Genomic DNA, 21,599 nt, shown 5'->3' on the forward strand with positions numbered 1-21,599 from the left:
TTGAGTATTGTTAAAAGGATCAAACAAAAATGGAAAATTTATCATGGGTAGTGCCTTTTTAATTTTCGTGCTGACTTGACATTAGTTTAAAGTGTTTTAATAGTAGACATTTTAAACTGTGCAGAAATCTTAGTGTCTGTTCATATTCCAATGTACAACCTCTTTCTCAAAGTCATGCTGTTTCCTCAGTTCATCTTGCTTAATCTGGACTGGCATGCAGTGCACTTTCTCTTCTCTACATTTTTTCTTCTCAGGCTTAAGACATTGACTCATTTGGTTTTGTGCTCTGCATTAATGGTTGCATTTGCTGAAGTGTTCTTGAGTAAGGGAGTTTTTTTAGAAACTGACTTGCATCAATTTGAAAGTGGCCCATATTTTACACTCCTTCTGGCACATTCGGGTTTACACATTTTGCAGAATATCAGTAAACTAAGACAGGGCAAAACTTGTGACATATGTACTCAACTTTTGTATTAAAAACCTTGGGTCAATGGACTGTAGCAGTGATACAGAATCAACTTGGCAGATTGTTAGCTATGCACAACTCCCAAGTGTTTGTAGTCCGAGAAATTTGTTATTTATAGATCTGTTAACCATGTCATGTATATGTTTGAGTTAATATCAAGCAACAAGGTTGCCCTTGATTGAAATTTCCCACAGGTCTTACAAAAATTGATTTGCGCTTGCTTTTTTTTTTTCTCTCTGAGTGCCAGTAGCTTATCTGAACAGATTTAGAAGTGGAAGTGGTATCCATGTCATTCCTCATGTCTGTATGAAGCAAAAAAGTGCAGATGGGCATGTGAGGCACTATAATATCAGACCTTAGGGGAATCTCACTGTCCTGTAATATATTTTGTAACTAATTAAATTCTGATACTACATTAGTAAGTGACCTGTGTGATTTTTCTGAGAGAATTCTCGCTAATTATCATCAGTTGTGTTTCTAAAGTTGTGTGGTAGACTATGGTAGAACTCATATATTTGCTAGGTGTGCAACAGATCAAAATATGCCATTTTATGCACAGCTTTGGAGATGTACGATCACTTTTATCAGGCACCCAGCTGAGATAGCTATAAATTTGCTAACAGTTGAATAGTTTAGTGGAACCATCTTACAGTTTAGTGGAACCACCTTGCAGCACCTGCTTTGTCACCATGCCTTTTGTGTAGTCTGTGTATTAAACTCGGTGGATCAACACCTCTAAAGCACACTGTTAGTGTTGATGTTTACGTGATTTATAAGTTCATTTTATGAGATTTTTTTTCTTCATTTGTGTATAGTTCCATACATAAAACTGATGCAGTTTAAAGTTGTTTTGCACGAAAAATAGCCTGCAGACTTGCTTTTATAAAATGAAGTCCTAATTTGTAGGTATGAGTACTGGAGATCGCAGCTAATACTGCTTCAAACTAAACTCAACAGTTTGACTGGGAAAGTGAGTATATATATATTTTTTTTTTGTTTTCTCTACATTTTTAAGCAATATTATTTTAAACTTACGTGAGGATGCTTTAGTGACTTTCAATGTATAGGTGACTTGTTGAAACACAAATATTGGCTTATAGATTTTCTTCAAATATTAACTGTATAATACACTGTACTTGATGCATAATTGATGAATTTTTAAAGTAACAAACTGTGGTCTGAAGTATGTGTTCTCTTCTTCTCAAATTCTCGGATTGCCATCTATGAACTCTTCAATTGAATAATAATATTTCTGTCACACAAGCGTTTTTCCCAGAGATTAATAGTGAGCAAATCTTTCTGTTTTACTTCATTATAAATTTTGGTACTCATATACTGTGGAATTTTAGTACAAAGTTTTAAATGATGAGTAGGCAGCATAAAATTATTTCGAGTCTTGTTGTTGTAATCATGTTGAATTTGATTTGCTACAAATAAATGAGGGTTTACTATGAACAAAGATAATCAGTACATAAGTGTATAGTCAGGGAACAAATACTGATTTGATTTTTATTTGGAGCTATCGGATTGCATTCTGTACAAAGGAAGATTATTGCCAGTTCATACTACGCAACAGTGATGTCACTGTGTAACGCCATAAAGAACAGAAGGTGTGGAAAATCATGAAAGGTGGTGTTCTTGTGCATGAGGATGCCACACCACAATGAACTTTGCTTCAACATTTTCGATGGAAGGTTTCGAAGCATCCACCACACAGTCCAGATGTTTCAGTCTGCAATTTCAATCTTTTATGCAAACATATCAGTTTTTGTATGGGTTTTTGACAATATAGTGGATTTCTTTCATTGAGAAATTGAACAATTGGCAGAGCTTTCCGACCATTGCTTACAGAGACTAAGTGAATGTGACAAAAAATAGTCATGAACTGTGTCACACTCAAGTGTAGTGAAGTACTCAGTAAAAGTTGCTTAGCTAGCCGTAGGGATGTGTAACTTACTTTTTGAAGTCCCTTCATACAAAGCTGCAAACAATATGTACACAAAGCACGCCATATTACTACACTCATACATAGTGTACAATATTAAAATGTCATTGATAATATAATACATCTTTTACAAAACTTGAGGCCCTAGAAATCCATCTAAATTATAGCAAGTATGGTTTATAAGGAATGGTTTTTGTTTCCTCTTGGCTGCATGAGGTTAGGCAGTATTCTTGTTTCAGACGTGATAACTTTTTTTTCACACTGTATTGAAAATTTTGATTCTTTGTCATTATGAATGTCTGTCAGTTTGAAAAAGTGTTTTGCTTTTGATTATGACTGACATAAACGCGTAGCTACACAGAATTGTGTGTGTCAGTATCTCAAGGGTATAGAATAGGTTGTTTTGATTTATATAACTCCACAGATCAACTTCACGGCTTATTTTTATAGTTTAAAAACTTTATCCACTTATGCAGCATTTCCACAGAATATTGTAACATAGTAGATTAGATGGAAATATGCAAAATATGACAATATTGTTATTTCCCTGTCGACGTAGAGTGAAATAGCTCTTATTGCAAAACATGCTGAGCTCAGTTTATAGAACAGGTGACCTGTGTTCATTCAATGATAATTGCTAATCCATTTGTATGCTTAGAATTTTTATGTTGAGTTTCATTAATTTTCTGTCCATTGATATCTACGGTATTTCAAGAACTTGTAACTTATTTGCTGTCTGAAGCTGTATGAGATCTGTTTTGTGAAAGGCTTAATGATAAAAAAAAATTGCTGTGAACTATTTGTATACTTGGTGTGTTAGTTTTATTTGTAATCTGTATTGAGGATTTAACTTGCTCGATCAAGAGCTTATATAACCAGCGACATTACTATATTTGCATTGTTATTTACTAATGCTGTTAGATTATTAATATACACTAAGATCATCAGTGCTCTAAGGATTGAGCCCTTGGGAACATCATTCTTGTAGTTTTGTTGATTTATCTGCACCTGTTAAAGCAACTTTTTGTTTCCTGTTATGTAAGAAATATTCTAGTCAAACAAGTGGTTTGTCTTTGATGCCATAGTATGGGACTTTTGTGCTAATGTAATATGTTTTACACAGTCAGAGAGTAATTTGTCGAGGAAATAATGTAATTCTTCAATTGTAGCTCTCAAGTGTCAACTCTTCTACTCTTTCCATCTCCCTAGCATCCTAACGATCTATTGAATTTCAGTCTTACTTTCTCCACAATGTAGCCCTCACTGCTGTTTTACACCATGCAATTCTAGACTGAATGTTAAATGTATCTGTGGTGTTGAGCTGTGGCATGATCTCTGGCCTCGAAACACACTGGAAAAGTTATTGATTCACTGCAGTGCTCATTCTCACAACATAATTGGTGCACTGACCAACACAAATAAGACAGATTGCACTTACACATTTAAAGCATTCTGAATTAACAGACTACAGCAAAGAAATATTAATGAGTCACTTTTGGATGTTTCTACATGCCGTGCATCATAATCATCTCCATCCATAGTGGTAGTACGGATATCTTACTCCCATAGTATTTTCATAAATAACAAGTCATTTATATTACGAACTTAGTTGAAATTGCCCCAGAAATTCAGGAGTTATTCTTTCGTGTCAATCCTTTTTACACCAAACCCTCAGCAGGACGGATGCTAGGGTGTGTTAGTGTCACAGTAGATTTTTTCCAGATAGCAAGTGATATATGTGCCAGTTTTCGTAGAAATTCTTTTATACATTACAAGGATATGCTGATATGTCACTGTCTTTGCATCCCTCTCTACCCTGAAATGACATCATGACAGTCACAAATAAAGCTAGGATTTTACCTGTATACTAATCAGTCACTCTCAAATATTTTTACATGTCACAAATTCTCAACCCCACCTTTTAGAGTGGTCATTGTATGTTAGCCCCACAATATTTGTATACAAATAATAAGTTGTGTATATACAAAATTGGATTGAAATTGTTTTTCTTCTTGTCATTAAATGACAGGCTTTTTCTTGTATTTCTGAAAATCACAATTCTTGCGAAGTTAGGAAATATTTTTTTTTTTTTTTTTTGGGGGGGGGGGGGGGGGGGGTTCTAAGGGTACAGATACCAATCCTGAGCCACATGTTGTGCATGATCAGGTATAAAAGTTATGAATTTATAATTTATAAAACTGATACTATTTAGTAATTCAGGGAATGACTTTCAAATTAAAGTTGGCCATTAAGAACCTACCAGCAGTGACAGTCAATTCAAACGGTGTTAAGTCAATGAATGCGGATGCAGGGCAAGTGTGATTAGGCATTTGGAGATGTCCTTACTTGTGTTTGAAATATAATAAATTGAGTGCAGTCAGATCGATCAAATCAGTATGAAGTCAATAACCTTATCATATTAATGATAGTAATTTGGTGTAATTATGATCAGAGTTATTGGGTTTGTAGATAGGGCATGTGTCAGCTGGCAGACTGAGACTTTCTTGAACTGGCATTTGTACCTTGGATATGTTTGTCTTCTGTGCTCTTGTGACGTTAGAGTCCAATTGCATAATAAAATTCAGACAGTCAAAAATATAGGAGTTGGCTTAATAAATAGTGAGTTGACTTAGAACGTCAAAGTGAAAAACCATGTGAGGACAGCAACAGTGTATCTAAATTTTAAGCTGAATTTCGGAAAACAAATGCCAGAGCAAAATACGTTGTGAGTTATGTCCTGTGTGTGTGTGTTTCAGTTACGGGTTGCTCTACTGTGACATCTGACAGGGGCTAGTTTCTTCCATTGAGAAAATAGCTTTGTGTACTTATCCCAGTTTTTAGTGTAGCCTGTGTATTTGTGTTTAGGTCCAGACAATTCAACGCATATTCCTGTCCTGATTGACAGCCTCAAGGATGCCATGTCAGCAACTCCTGATGCATTTGATGTCATCTGTTCTTAAGCTAAACTAGAGTAACTAATTTGCTCTGTTTTGTACATATTTACTTTTTTCTGTTGTCTGCCGTAAGTTTCAAAAGTGCATTTGTCTGTTCTGTTCCCATAATGTGTACTTCCTTTGTTTTCTTTTCTTGGAATTTGCAGTTCGATGCTCACGTAAATAGGAAAAAAATTTAGCAGGAACTGGAACTGCTGCTCGTGCTGTGTGGCCTGAAGTCATTGTCTGAGTTACTAATCCCAATACTATTTCACCTGAGCAGGTGTGTCCAAGTTCCTGAGATTATATATATATTAAAAACAAAGATTCCAAGACTTACCAAGCGGGAAAGCGCCGGCAGACAGGCACATGAACAAAACACACAAACACACACACAGAATTACGAGCTTTCGCAACTGGCAGTTGCTTCGTCAGGAAAGAGGGAAGGAGAGGGAAAAATGAAAGGATGTGGGTTTTAAGGGAGAGGGTAAGGGGTCATTCCAATCCCGGGAGCGGAAAGACTTCCCTTAGGGGAAAAAAAGGACAGGTGTACACACACACACACACACACACACACACACACACACACACACACATATCCATCTGCACATACACAGATGTCTGCTTGTGTCTGTGTATGTGTGGATGGATATGTGTGTGTGTGTGTGTGTGTGTGTGTGTGTGTGTGTGTGTGTGTGTGTGTGTGTGCGCGCGCGAGTGTACATCTGTCCTTTTTTTCCCCTAAGGGAAGTCTTTCCGCTCCCGAGATTGGAATGACTCCTTACCCTCTCCCTTAAAACCCACATCCTTTCGTCTTTCCCTCTCCTTCCTGAAGAAGCAACCATCGGTTGCGAAAGCTTGCAATTCTGTGTGTGTGTTTGTGTGTTTTGTTCATGTGCCTGTCTGCCGGCGCTTTCCCGCTTGGTAAGTCTTGGAATCTTTGTTTTTAATATATTTTTCCCATGTGGAAGTTTCTTTCTATTTTATATAAAAACAAAGATTCCAAGACTTACCAAGCAGGAAAGCGCCGGCAGACAGGCACATGAACAAAACACACAAACACACACACAGAATTACTAGCTTTCGCAACCGATGGTTGCTTCTTCAGGAAGGAGAGGGAAAGACGAAAGGATGTGGGTTTTAAGGGAGAGGGTAAGGAGTCATTCCAATCCCGGGAGCGGAAAGACTTCCCTTAGGGGGGGGAAAAAAAAAAGGACAGGTGTACACTCGCGTACACACACACACACACACACACACACATATCTATCCGCACGTGGAAGTTTCTTTCTATTTTATATAGGAATTTGGAGCATGATCAGCCCATCCATATTTATTACCCATAAAGCATTCTGCCTTACAGGCACGAGCAGTTGCATGACATAATCCGCTGGACTAGACATTGGAATCTAACATGGTTGGTTCCCAGGTTCCTCACTGAGGTGCAGTTAAGGGCTCTCCTCAGATTTATTAGAATATTCATATTTTACAGCAATATGTAATTGCATATAAACAACATAAGTAAATGTTTGAAACATCAAACTAGTTTTGATCAGGTTACATTTCTGAGGCCGTCAAGAAAAACAAAAGCCTCCACTGTATCCATTATCTCTGGGCTGCTAGTTAAACAGCATTCCAGGAAGGCTTGGTACAACACTCCCTGCTTAAGGCACTTACCCAGGTTTAAGTTGAGATCCAGTACACAAATTTTTCCGCTTCAAAGAATAGTTATGTAAATATGAACAGCACAATTCATATTCTTGGCTTATTCCCACACAACATTATGGCACAATAAGATTCTTATTCGGTCATTGGAGGTTGATACATACACGCATAAACCATTGCTTTTGATATTACATAAATTTTATAAAAATATAATCATATTACATAAAAAGAAGGCATACTATGGGTTATAAAAGAATACATGTGTCTTAAGATTTTTGTAGGTCAAAATTTATCACAGCTGCTTTTCACAAAAAAATAAAGTATTATTCTGTAAATATCCTAAGAAATAGAAAATAGCTGAGGAAATTTGTCCCTCATTAGACAATTGCCAAAGTGATACAGTGATTGACTTGTAAAAAAGATTTTCGGGTACTGTGACTTTCCAAGAGGCTGGCAGGGGTGCAGATATTAATGTTTAAACTTGTTACAACATTATTTTAATGCTTTTGTGAATATTTTAGAAGTGTGAATGCAATACTTTTGCTTCAATGGCAGCAAAAACCCCATTATACCAAATCCCAAAATTTGCAGTTCTGTTTTTTTGTTCCCCATCAGGAACACTAATATGTGGTTGTGGTGCTTACCATCACATCACAAATTACCCCCCCCCCCCCCCCCCCCACACACGCAGAGGGGGGGGGGGGGAGAGAGAGAGGGAGAGAGAGAGAGAGAGAGAGAGAGAGAGAGAGAGAGAGAGAGAGACCAGTCACATTAATGTGACCACCTGTCAAAAGCTGAATAACCACCTTTTGCTGTGTGGACTTCTGTGAAAGACATGCAGGAAGAGTCAGTGAGGTTCTGGAAAGTATCAAAAGGAAAGTGGAGCCATGCTGGCACTAGTATCACTGCCAGCTGCACAAGGTTTCTCAGTTGAAAATGAGTGGCAAGTATAACCCGACCAAGGTCATCCCACAGATTCTCAATTGGTTTTAAATCTGGGGAGTGCAGTGGCAAGGGAATTACAGTAAACTCATAGTGGCACTCTTTAAATCACACGTGTACATTGTGAGCCGTGTGACACATTGTATTGTCCTGCTGGTAAATGCCATTGTGACGAGGAAGAACAAACTACACATGTAATTGGACATGGTCCCAAGGATAGATGCATAATTGAGTTGATCCTCCGTGCCTTCCAGAATGACATATCCCAGGGAGTGTCACAAAAACAGTCTCCAGACCATAACACTCCCTCTTCTGGCTTGGAGCCTTCAGACATTTGTTGCAGGTGTTTGTTTTCAAATGTTTCATGCCATACATGCCAACGATCATCTATCCGATGGAGCATAAAACATGATTTGTCTGAAAAGGCCATCTGTTGCCACTTAGTGGATATCCAGTTGTGGTGTTGGCAGGCAACCTCCAGCCTTCATAGCTGATGAACAGTATTGGCATGGGTGTGTGAATCAGGTCCCTGGTGAAAAGGCCCAAATGTGGCAATGGTTGCTGTATGGTTGTTGAGGAAATACTGTTGGTAGCCCAGTGGTCATTTGTGTGGCCAGCTGCACATCAGTTGCACGTCTTGTCTGTCCGTCCATACACGTCCCACAGCTGTCATTCACTCTGGTCATAGATGGCTCATTGTGCACCACAGTTGCCCCACAATGGTTTTGGATAGCACCTTTTATCCATGGTATAATTGCGACAAAGCAATAGATTAGAAATTTAGAAACAAATTTATCGAAAACCTTCATAGAAATATGACATTTTTTAAGAAATGGAAATTTAGAAGAAAACCCGTGACAGCAACAACTAAAATTCAGAGAAAGAAGTCTCTGTAAGAGGAAAGGAACAGATGAAAACAGCAGAAGACATCTATAGTAACCATAATGATACGTTTGAGCAATGAAAAGGAATTTGCTAGTACCATGAAGGAATGAAAAAGATTGTCCTCACTAAAAAAAAATGAAGTAAGGCAGTTTCACCAGACAAAAATGCAAAATTTCAACAGTGATATCTCTACATCTACATCTTTACTCTGCAAGTCCTCTAATGGCAAGAATCCTTAGAAAGTGTTACAGAGGAAAGTACCCTTTCCATGACCATTAGTCTCAGATGGAGCATGGGAAGAATTACACCTCAGATGCTTATGCACGTGCTTGTACTGTTCGTTTGGTTTCCAGACTTTGGATTTGACTTTCCTTGATCACAGGGGTTAAAGATTACAATGCTTTTTCCTTTTTTCTCCTTATTTGATTATTATCTTATGTGACTTAAGTCATCGTACGTAACTTGGAAACACTACGTACATGCTCAGAATTCAGATTGGCTGTACAGATTGATGTATTAATTCATTTGTTTCAGCACCAAAACTATTATTCTCATATTTGCTTCATTTATTCTGAGGATGATACACTTTCCCAATGAAGGTCATTGATATAAGGTGCTTCTGTATCACATCCACGTGGTTAGTTTCTTTTAATGGAGGTACTGCAGTCCTCATTCCATCTTGAAGACAAGTCATGCTATTGCATAACTCTCATGATAAATAATTGTTTTTATTTATTAGTGGGTCTACCATAATCAACAAGGATAAACAGTGTCCACACCACTGGCACTTGTGTTGCACAGTCTGCCTCTCACAGCTGTGTCTGATTCTGTTGACTAACACTTCACCTGACTGTCCAGTCTCTTTCAAGGCAACACTGATACCTGCTTTGTTCCTTCATCTGGAGCCCACCTTTAGTATTGTAGATGTTTGCCGTCAGTTATCTTTGTTTCTCAGACTAGTGCTTTGAGCAAGAATATATATTCAAAAAATGAAGAGATTTCGGTTTGCATAAGGTGATATTGCAATTGAAATTAAATGTTTATTTTCATTAAAACATAAACTGTTTTTTCGTTCTTATTAAACCTAAAATAAAAGTTTTGCTGGTCCTTTACTTTTGCCAGTTCAACCAGTTTGAAAATTCTTATTTTTTACCGGTACACATATGATTACAAAAGTTCATCTTCCTTTCTTTTTTCAGAATAATTTTCCTACATTACTCACAAAAGTCTATTGCTCTCTGATATAAATCATGCCATTGTCCCGTCCAGAAGTTCTTAGAAATCTTCTTTCTCTGTGCAGTTATTTCAAGTAGTCCACTGTTCATCACTCAGTCCATGTAGTTCTTTTAAAGGAGTCCACATTTATTATCTTTGGCTACAGTGCTGCCCACTGTTGCTTAATATTGTTACTATTTTCTAAAACTTGTTTTGTTGTTTCATTCGCAGTCTAGTAGTAATATTTTGCCATCTAGACTCCATGATATAATAAAAATAAATAAGTAAGTAAATAAATAAAACTTTAGAGTCTAGGTTTGTCTTCTTACATACATTCATTACTTGTTGCCATTGTCAGAGTGATATATTCTCTGAATGAATTGTGTTTCTCCAAAGTAGGCTAGTGATGCTATGAGCTCATACGCAGATACCTCATCTCATGAAGTTACCGCAGTTGCTGGCCCCATCTTGAAGACCTGCATCATTACTCAGTATGGTTCTCCACAAGCAAATAAAATAACAAAGCCACACAAGATTTGTGCTGTCCTCTATAACTTGTCTTATAGTTTTCTTTCACAATATCATTCATTGCTAAGAACACATATCACTCCACTGAAGCAGTATGTAACACTGAGCACTGTGTAATCAAAGGGATAGAAAATCTTAAAGTGGTCATAAATTAATTCATGCAGATGCATTGTGTACAAATAGTGCTTCCTCTTCAAACTAACTATAGATTCATAAATAAAGAAATTTGTGATTTCTTTTTAGATAAGGGTGTAGAAGCATCAGCTTGTGAGCTAATATTGGACATTCACTCAATCACCAAGTATATAATAAACTTTTTAATTGATTGATAAAAATATCACCAGTTAGGACGTTTCACAACTTATCAAGGCATTTGATGTGTCGTTCCTGATAGTCTGTCAAAAAAGTTAGTTTTTTATGAGAAATGTGGTTCAGCACATTTCCTGGTTCTGTTGCTATTCATGTAATAGTCCGCTGAAAGCTACAGTAGAATGTCAAGAGTAATGCCACATCATCGCCATGAGGAGACTTGCCACAGTCTTCGAACATGATACTGTTACTGCTATTGCCCTATGGTGGTGATCTAAAATTTTATTTCTCTCATTGGATTTAGTCACTTCTTCAAATGATACATAGATGGTTGGCAAGTTGATCTCTTATGTCACAGATGAATAATACTGGATTGTTGCAAAAGTTCATAGTTGCTATGGCTTTGTTAATCAATTATCATTTTTATTTGTAGTTCACTGTTACTATCTCCAAATGACAAAATGACAATACATAAACTCAAATAGCGAGTGGAGCCATGGCCCTAGAAAATGGAGTGCCAGTTGGAGAAATCAGAACATTTCCAGCATATTCTACTGTTTGAGTTCAGTGAAGGGATGACAGCAGTGGAGGCAGCCAGGAACATTTGCATCGTCTATGGGGATAATGCCATTGAATGTGGCACAGCAGGAAAATGGTTTTCTTGTTTTAAGAAGGATTGTTTTGACATTAGTGACTCTCCATGTCCAGGAAGACATTCAGAGCTTGAAGATCATTTAAACATGTTAATCCACATTTTCCTTGCCAGTGTACTCAAGAACTGGCAAGTGTGATGAACTGTGATAATTTGACCATTGTGCAACATTTTCATGCAATGAGGAAGGTTAAAAAAATTGTGTGTCTTGGTACCGCATACAAAATCACGAAAATCAGCAGGTAGCCACATGTGCACAACTACTTGCTCATCGTCAGTTTACTTATGAACACCACCAATGATTACCATCCTACATTGTTACTGGTGACAAGAGATGGTGTTGTTATGCTAACATAAGGAAAAGAAAGGAATGGTTGTGCCCAAACAAAGGAGCAACTCTCTGTACAAATGCCTATGTGCAGCCACAAAAGATAATGTTAGATGTCTGATGGCACAGTAACAGTGTGGTGTACTACAGATTGCTTTCCCGAGGTGTAACCGTCACTGCTGACATTTATTGTCAACATACGAGATAGACATTATACAGGAGTTGGATTGAAAAGTCATTCCACACCCCCTCCCCCCCCCCCCCCCCCCCCTGATTCACCTGATCTTGCACCCTCAGATTTTCATAATTTCCACTCTTTATCGAAAAACTTTAAAGGAACTTGTTTTGCTGATGAAAATGCACTCTAAACATGGATCGATGAGTTGGCTTCAAAAATCACAATTTCTACATTCGCGGAGTAAAAAGTTATCCCAATGTTGGAAGTCTGTTGTTAATAGTGAAGGATAATATATTATTAATGACTAAAGACTCTGTTATGTGTATTTATTGTGTTTATTAAACTTGTTGAAAAATGCTACTAACTTACGCACCGACCAATAATAAGTAGTCATTTACAAACCTATAAATGATAAGCTTGTACAATTTTTTAAGTTGTCTGCAAAGTTTTATTCAATTGACCCAGAGTGTGGGCTTTACCAGTGTAGAGTGTCAGGGGTTTGTGTTTCAGGCTGATGTAGGTGACTGAATGACGACGGGGAGAATAAATGCAGAAAAAGTTAAAATTAACCTTAAAGTATGTACTGAATGTCAGTTAACAGAGTGACTTTCATAACTGAGGTGCCTCCACACTGAAATAACGTTCTTATACAGAGACAGTGACTGCTTATCACTGCTCCATCTGTTAACTGAAATCATAGTATAAAATAAAGAGCCTTGCTGCTATTTAACCCTAGCCAGTAACTCTGACTCCTACTGCCTACTATGTGCTCTCAAACAAGTTTTATTTCACTTCCCCTTGGATGCTGCCTGTCACTGACATGATGTGCCTTACCGGCTAACTTGGTTAGTTATTCTTAAACAATCTTTTAGAGGATAGGAAGTCTCTCTCAACAGGCCTACAGAATAAGTTGTGAGTCTTTCATTGGCCTCTTTCTACGGTGTAGCATAGTCTCCGCCACAAGTATGCTTAAGAGAGCGCTCTCTCTCTCTCTCTCTCTCTCTCTCTCTCTCTCTCTCTCTCTCTCTCACACACACACACACACCATTCCTTTATAGTTTCCAGACTTTGCCTCATTGAGTCTGTCACTTTTTATTTTATGTATTTCGTACAGGGCTTGGCCTTTTAGCTATGGACACAACACCATTATACATCAGAAATTTGATACATGGAACTAACAAACCAGTTACTTTACTCTTCATTATAGTATCAGCTGAAATGCAGGTACCGGAGTCATTAATAAAATTAACTTGACATCTTGCTTTCTTAAATTGTTGGCTTAGCAACTAAACCACGTACAGTTTACAGTACACAGTCTCAATTGTATCATAAAATTTATTAAGTTAGTTGTTAATAAAGGTTACTGCACAGCTGAGCCATTTCTGATGACCTTGTTGTGGATGAGACATTTTCCCCCCGCCTGTCCCCTCCCTCCCACCACAACTGAGATTGTCAACTACATACTAAATTCTGACCACTTGCATTTTGCTCCATGCCATTGTGATATATATTACCAAGAAAGCTACATTGTAGCATAAACTGAACTGACACACTTGTGGAGCACCTTCTTGAGAGATTTTTCTTGTATAGTCAAAAACATTTCTGTGTGGACATCAAATCTTTGTTCAGTGCATTGCTATGATATCTTTTCTTATAAAACTAAATATTAAGATTTGTTGCTCACAGAACACCAAAATATAAAAAGTGCAGAGTTCGTGTTATGATATAAAAGAAAGAATGACAACATTGATTCTAGTGACCTGGCAGTGAACTCTATTAGCTGACAGTATTTTTCATTTATGCTTTGTGGGTAGGATTCATAGTCTGGCTGCAATGCGTGTTCCTGAATCATTTTTTGTGGCTTCCCAAAGTAATTTATTTGAGGAATCTCAATCAAAATTAACTTCTTGCAAGTGGGGTTCACAGTTGTGCAAAATTTTGTAAATGACATTGTGGTCACCTTTTGACTGTGAAATTGTTTATTTGTAAAACTCAGTATTGCTATTTCATCCATGTGGTTGTTTTCAAGTGGAAATAATTGGACTTCAGCACATGGAAAAACCTAAAAATCAGCTGACATTTCAGTTCCTCAGCTGATTATTAGGTTTTGACATATGCCAAAGTGCAATTATCTCTCAACTTAAGTTTGTGTTAGCAATACCATGTTGCCTTATATAACAAAAGAAATTCGCTAGAGCATCATGATTGAACACCTTTAAATTTAGCACTTAGTTAGTTTCTTGTAAGATCTTCCACAAAAAAGACAAACTGTAACGGTATCTGCCAATCTTGTATAAAACTACACACATTAGTCTCATTCGTACATGTTTTCAAATCTGTTATGTGCCTGCTGCCTATTTCATTCAGTATGCTATATAACATTTCTATATGTGTTGAATTTTCTGACAAAGCACACTTAAATATTGTTTCATCTTTTGACTGCTCATTGCTGTTGAGTGTTTCAGAGAAACTATTTATCTTTACAAACTCAGCTATGCGTATAGCCTCAGAAGTAATAACTGTGTAGACACACATGTTTCAGTTGCTGTAACAACTGTATGGTTCTTTTGTGCAGCAGCAGTTTTCACCTTCGTTTTGACTTAGGAACCAGAAAAGTTAAAGTGTTATTCTTTTAGTTTAGGTAGAGTTTTGAATCACTTTTTTTGATACAAAAAGAAAAGTGCACTGTGTTCCAACTTTGCTTCCTTGTAATGTCCAAATTTGTTTTTTATTATCTATCAAAACATTAAAGTGTTTCTGACCAGAGAAACCAAACAAAGATAGTCAAGACATTACACAAGACATTACAACTGCAGATCAAATCGGGGGCAACATGTAGCAACATTCAGTAGAGTCCAGTTCAGCTTGCACAGTACAATGTAATGTCAAATAGAGCATTTTTTATACAAATGCTAAAAAATCCACATGTGTTATTGATAGGTAGGATCAATTTCAGCAGAAACCAATGTAAGAGAATAATTTTCATATTAAAAAAAAAATTTCAAGGGAAATAATATAACAGTCTCATGCTTTTGTCATTGAAGTTATAAAAAGAGTTTACTAAACACAGCAGCATTAAGTAATTTTGATGTACATTCACTCTGCACTACACAGTCCATTAAATGTAAAAAAAAGTATAAAAAACAGATGTGAACGAAAATTAAGTAGAATACAGCAATATACTTCAAACGCAGTAGATTGAGTAAAACACACACACACACACACACACACACACACACGCACACACACACAAATATTGATGTAGGAGTCCACAGAACACCACGCAATGAGACCAGCTTCAGTTTTATATGAAACAAAAAATAAATATGGACTCATTTAGACCATCCAATATTAAGGACATGAGTAAAAGTCAACCAGAATACAAACAATATATGTACATCAAAATTTAAAGTTGTAATCAGGAACACAGTGCTAGGAAACCAGCTTGTGTTTTGAACATAATAAAAACAAATATAGAAGACTTTAAATCATCCAGAAAAAAATGGGATGACTAAGGCTGCAGCCAGGGCTTAGTTTTGGCCAGAATGGTGGTCGTGCACCTATCAAGGTTTTTTCACTCGCCTGAAAAAAATTGGCACTGGAGGTTTCAAATACTACACATGTATTAAACCACAATGTAACTGTAAAAGTTCAGCTTCATTCGTTGGTTGTTATGTATTAATAACATATTGATAACCTTCATCTTGACTGGCTTTTGTTTATGACTGCCAGCAATCTCAGTATAACAAAGATAAGTTAGATTTATTCATATTATGGAGACTTCCATATTGAAATATGTTGCTTATTTGTAGTAATAGATATGAACTTAAACCAGTCCAGTTTTAATACAACTCACTGAGTTGAAGACAAATGACATTTAAAACATTTAGTAAACATATAATTCAGTGTCTCATGCCACATCGTGATATGTTTTTCCTAACTCTTTGGGAAGTCAAAATTGTATGTGACCCCTATGGGCCATGAATATCTTTGTCATTCGTTGCTAAATGCTTTGTTAATACTGACTTCATGTTCACCAAGCTGGTACAGTGCAACTGTTTGAACATTACGGCTGATAGCAATTGAAAACCTGATGCCATAGCCACGAACACTACCGGCTGTGTCCACATGTATCAAGCAGAACTAAGGAGCAAAGTGACACTGCCACGGGGACAGATGGTAACATCTGTTGTTTATATTAAATCTTGTGGTTCTGTTGTTTTGATTTAAAGAAATTGTTTTCAAAACATGACTTTCAGAACAGTAGTTTGCAAAAATAATTATTTCTCATTGTGTTTTACCACAAAGCCATTACTGCCATCTCTGAAGAATGCCTCAAGTAGAAATTGACCAAGAGTTTGTTTTTATGATGTGATAGTTTTTACTCCACTAGTAAATGTTGTACATGCAGCAACTCATTAAAATCTCCTTCTGTATGTGTACTGTTTTTCACCCCCTCTTGATTCTGTAATACTATTATTGTGTACCTTGTCATTATTTGCACAGTTTACAGATCTTTCATCATGATGTAATATTTATTTAACTTGTCAACCACCCCACATTTATACTTGTAACTGCACTGATGGGTACTGAAAAGACAGCTCTCTAGTTATACAACATAGATTTGTTCAGAATATGATGCTAAATCTAGGTAAAGTCTCACTCTGTGTTTTTAAACATTTTCACATGTTTCCTGTTTTTCCCCTGTTATGGTCAGTTATCATGATTCATTCTTAGTCCAGCCAATTTCCACAAACACCTGTTGTCTTATGTGTACCTTTTGACTAATTCTTTACTTTTGTTTTCCGCAGGACCCATTGTTGATGTATCCTCACAATGAGGGTGTGATAAGAGATATCCAGGCACCAGGTTCCCCACTTGCAGAAAAAAAGCTGCATTCAAAAACTGCCAGTTTTCAGAGTCATATGCAAAATGTTGGTAACAAAGCATTAGAAACTTTCAAAAGTCATTGTCAGGATCTCTTTGAAAGTGACAATGAACAAGAAAAAGCTGTTCAAGAAGTACAAAATCTAATTGAACTATAAGTTATGAATATATTTTACCTCATACAATATTTATTTTTCATCTGGTGACTGTATTTATAAGTAAGCAGATTTTGAATGGAGTACAATTTCATCATTGCAAACATTATCATTTTCAGAAGATCTCTTGTACACTTGATTCTCCTTCATAGCATTTAAGATACATTATATCAGCTGATCTCTTGTATTTAATTCTTTGTATTTAACTCTTTGTTATAATTGCTAGGCAAGTTAAGCAGAGCCTGTTCATTTTGTGATAAAACTGATAAAAATGGAACAATAATTTTTGCCTAACAAGTTGCATTTTACTGGATGTAATAAAAATATAAATTGTATGTTGCATAGGAGAAATATACGCTCACCTGAAATAAACACTAGTTGCTAGGAATTAAGGACCAGGAGACTGCAAGAGGGCAGGGTATGTTCTCTTTTTAAGACATTAACACCTTGGGAAAATTGGTGATGGCTGGCTGAGGTGGTGATTAGGAGTGTGTCAGTGTGAGAGCTGGTGCTAACACAATGGTGAGGTGTTCAGTAACAAATTGCCAAATATAGCCATCAGATTTATCTACATTTTTAACTGAAAGTTATGGGGAGACGGGCATGTAATTGTCAGCAGTTTGGTGAAGAGCAGAAAAACATTTGGGAAAAAGTGTGAGCAAATGTCCGATTTTAAATTGAAGAATGTATTGTATTAAGTGCACTGTACTATTTCTGACCAAATAATTTATCTGTCCTAATAAGAAAGACATTAAATATTTTCACACTTCTGTCACTATTTGTTTTGGCAATGAATAACTTGGGTGATGCTGAACATGTGTAGAAATTATATTTCATATAGTATCACAATTTTGTGTTCCTGGTATTTAAGTGTCAGTGAGCTGCCTTGTTTAGTACAATGCTGCATTGAATAATATGAAGCAACTACAGTGTCTGAAAAGTGTTTACTAACATCACACTTGCAGAATATGCCTAATAATGATGCAAGGGAGTTGATGTGTTTGTTACTGTGATATTAAGTGATAGTATTCTACTTAATATGCCAGTTAGTAATTGCTCAAAGATATCAGATGATGTTAATTTTTAAACATGGAGCACCCTACTGACATCTTTCGATACTTTACATAATTTTCTGTAAATTTAGTGTAAATACAGACTTGCGGCAAATGAAACAGAGGGAAATTATTTATGTAATATATTTTTGAAATGATAAAGTGTAGAAGTTATAGCCTATGGTATTTAAAAATATTTATGATACAGCAGTATTATAAGAGATAAGCATAGTACAGTCATGAAATGATTAGGTTTTACATACTTAGGTCCTTACTATTATTGTAAGTGTGTTACTCTGTATACATTGTGTAATGTTATCGTTTGAATCGTATTTTGGTATTCAGATTATGTCTCGAGAGTGTAACCAATAGATTCTAGGTGAAAACATTGAATGAAGCTGTTGTATTTTTGCCTGCAGTTACTTGCATGTCTAAATTTATATGATGTTAATCATACAATGTAGGCTTTCACGGCCGGTGTTGTCTTCAGTTGAAACTTGCGGGCTGAGAGGTTATGGTCGACATATAAAATTTCCACCCAACATTTCGTCTTCATATGCAGGAGATACCTTCTGAGGTCATCCGGCTAAGGCTACGGTGTTAATTCACGTAACCCCCCCCCACACACACACACACATACATATATGTGTGCCCCTGGATGGTGCCATCTAGACTCTTGGGCAGGTGAGATTGAGGCCAGGACAGTTATGGGATCGGATAGTGTTGCAAGGTAAACTACCGTCTGTGCAGTTCAGAGCTTCACAGTTAGCCAACTGGATCCTTCCCTCCACCACTATCTTCTCTGAACAGCACAAATGGGAGTTGTTGACGCGATTCTTCCTCGAATCCTGTAATCGTTCTGGTCTCAATCTCGGGGAACCCACTGTCCCCACACCCTCCACCCCCAGCTTCCCCTATCTCTGCCCCATCACACCCTCCCAATTCGTGGCCCCATGTTGCCTTACTGTGCACCGCTTCCTGCTGACTGCTGTAATCGTGCCATCCCGTACACCTGCCACCCCTCCCCCAACACATTCCTAACCGGCAAACTAGCTACCTCCCTCAGAGCCATTATCCACCCAGTGCCAGTACCTCTTCCTCTACCCACCCAACCCCACCTGACATTACACGCACCACAACCAGCCCACGTGCTACAAAAAAAGTCACTGTCGGTCTAGCTGGCACCATGTTGAGGTACAACTGTGTACGTGTGAACTTTTGTATTTTGTTTTACTCTAGATCATCTGAGGATAACTCGGAAAGCTTCTTACTTTTGTCTGTGCCTATCAACAACTCAATGCTTCTGGTTTTTGGTGAGTGGCCTCCTTTAATCCTAAAGTATTTACATTCTGCAAGAACTTTCAACGACAAATTATTATCACAGCCATTTAAATCAATCTTGGAAGCGCACCCTACAGTCACTGTCTGCTGCTTTAAGAAGTTCTTACTCTACTGTATCTTGTCCTGGGATCTTCCTGTAGCAAGCATACTTTTTCTGAGCACATTTCCTTAATTTCACTGTGGTATACAGTAACCAGTAGTAAACCAGTTTGTCTCAAACTTTTATTCGAAGCAAATTGTAAATTGAACTGTCAAGTTTCAGATGTCTAATTTACTGTTTCTCAATCAAAGGCTTGAGAGTCATAAAGGAAGAAGTGAATGAATAAATGTTAACTAAGCTTTAACATTTATGTATGTAGATGAAAAAGGTGTTCAACACAACTCAAACTTAGAAACTTCAAGTATTATCCAAGAAGAGTATGCAAAACTAATTCTCCAACTCTTGCCATCTTCCACTGATATTGAGTATTGTTTACCACATTACGTTTAGCTCCAGTTGTTTCCTCAGATACACTTGTTTGTTGCAGATTGATGAAACCTACTTGATTAACTTTTTTTAAGAACCACTCCAGCGCCACACTGTGTTATCTGAACTTGAAAGAATTTAAAGGTGTTCTCTCTCATTTGTAATACTGTGTAACACATGTTCTCTTACAAAAATATGCATCCAGGACAATAGAGGAACACAGTAAAACAAAGTGGGAGATAACTTATTTAGTAAGAACAGCCACTGGATTGCCAATCTGCATACTGTCATGAGAAAAAAGTATTCAGTGCCTTTCAAGCCTATTTTAAGATATATAAACTTTGTTATGTATACACAATACAAAAATATTCATATATTCACGTTGTAACCTGAGCTGATACTTTTTTTTCCTATTTGGTGTTGTAGCTTTTGAGGCAACAAAAACTTTATTTCTCATAAATGTAAATAGATGTATATGTAGTCTAAATGTCTGATTGTGGTTTTGTGTCCCACATATTTTAATAATATACAATACTTTGTCACAGAATAATTCTGCTGTAATTTCTTTGATAAACACGTCATCGCCTTTTTTACATATCAGTATAGTCAGTTAAGGCATTACACAAGGAGACCCTTCTTCTAGAAACAGCTAGTTCCATGAAAGGTAAGAATATGTTAAAAAGTGAAAAACTGGGAAAATCCTAATATGGAGCAAGCACCCCAAATTGTAGCAAGGGTATTGAAATTTGCAGACACTTAATGGACTTTCCAAAACTGGAGCTACAGAAAGAGTGAGCTGGAATTAATTTGTAATACACATATGATGAAAAGAGTGAACAGTGAATTTGAGAAAACTGCTACATTTATACTTTCAACTCTCCCATTTTTATCAGCTATGTAAAGTTGATTTTACTCCAAAAAGGGTTTGGGCATACATTCCCAGTTATTTGCTGCTTAAAGTGCCAAAATTACGAACACACAGCCTGATGAAGCAAAGGCCAAATGATGCGATAAATGTGGCTGCACTGCACATTATCCAGGAATGATGTATTCAGGTCCACATTTTTGTGTAAACTATTCAAAGCCCATCTGGCCTAGAACAGCCATTCACTAGTTTTCAAAGAGGGGGAAAAATTACTACAAATCGCATTTCCTTTTCTGAGGCAAGGGAGCACTACCTTCAGTCTCCACTATATTAGAGCATCCAACAACACTGGTATCAGCCCAACACCTGCCAAGACAAGCACACAACAAAAAATTCAAAAGAAAAAAAGCCCATTAAAAAGATGAATCTGGTCCCAACCCATTAGACTATGTGACACTTCTATTTTATGGTGATACTGAGAAAGGTATTGATTCAGAAATTACAGCATTTAAGTCTACGTCAAAGAACTGTCCAGCCTAAACAGTAATCCGTTAACCAAAATTATGGTGCTTGTGCCTGTAAGAGACATGTCTAAAACAGTTTCACACTCCAGTGCTAACAGGTTACAGCCTTCTCAGAAAATACAATTTCATTGGGAAATGATTAAATACATGATCGCATTCATCAGTGAGTAGAAGCACTACCCCATCCCCCTTAACACCAGTTGCTGCATTAGTATATGTAGCATATGGAGTAAGTATGTTTCCTACATTTATTCACCAATGAAGCT

At 36.9% G+C, this 21,599-nt stretch overlaps 1 protein-coding gene across 1 annotated transcript in view; it reads left to right on the forward strand.

Annotated features, from left to right (window-relative positions):
* The window catches only part of LOC126266931 (pleckstrin homology domain-containing family J member 1-like), a 78,836-nt gene extending 58,342 nt beyond the window's left edge, over positions 1-20,494 (forward strand). Inside the window, exons 4-5 of the mRNA XM_049971623.1 lie at positions 1,373-1,436; positions 16,855-20,494. Of these exons, the coding sequence (XP_049827580.1) occupies positions 1,373-1,436; positions 16,855-17,088 (298 nt within the window). The 3' untranslated portion in view covers positions 17,089-20,494. The remainder of the gene's footprint in view (positions 1-1,372; positions 1,437-16,854) is intronic.
* The last annotated feature ends 1,105 nt before the right edge of the window (positions 20,495-21,599 follow it).

This window comes from Schistocerca gregaria, chromosome 4 (assembly GCF_023897955.1).
Source record: "Schistocerca gregaria isolate iqSchGreg1 chromosome 4, iqSchGreg1.2, whole genome shotgun sequence".
Taxonomy (NCBI): Eukaryota; Metazoa; Arthropoda; class Insecta; order Orthoptera; family Acrididae; genus Schistocerca; species Schistocerca gregaria.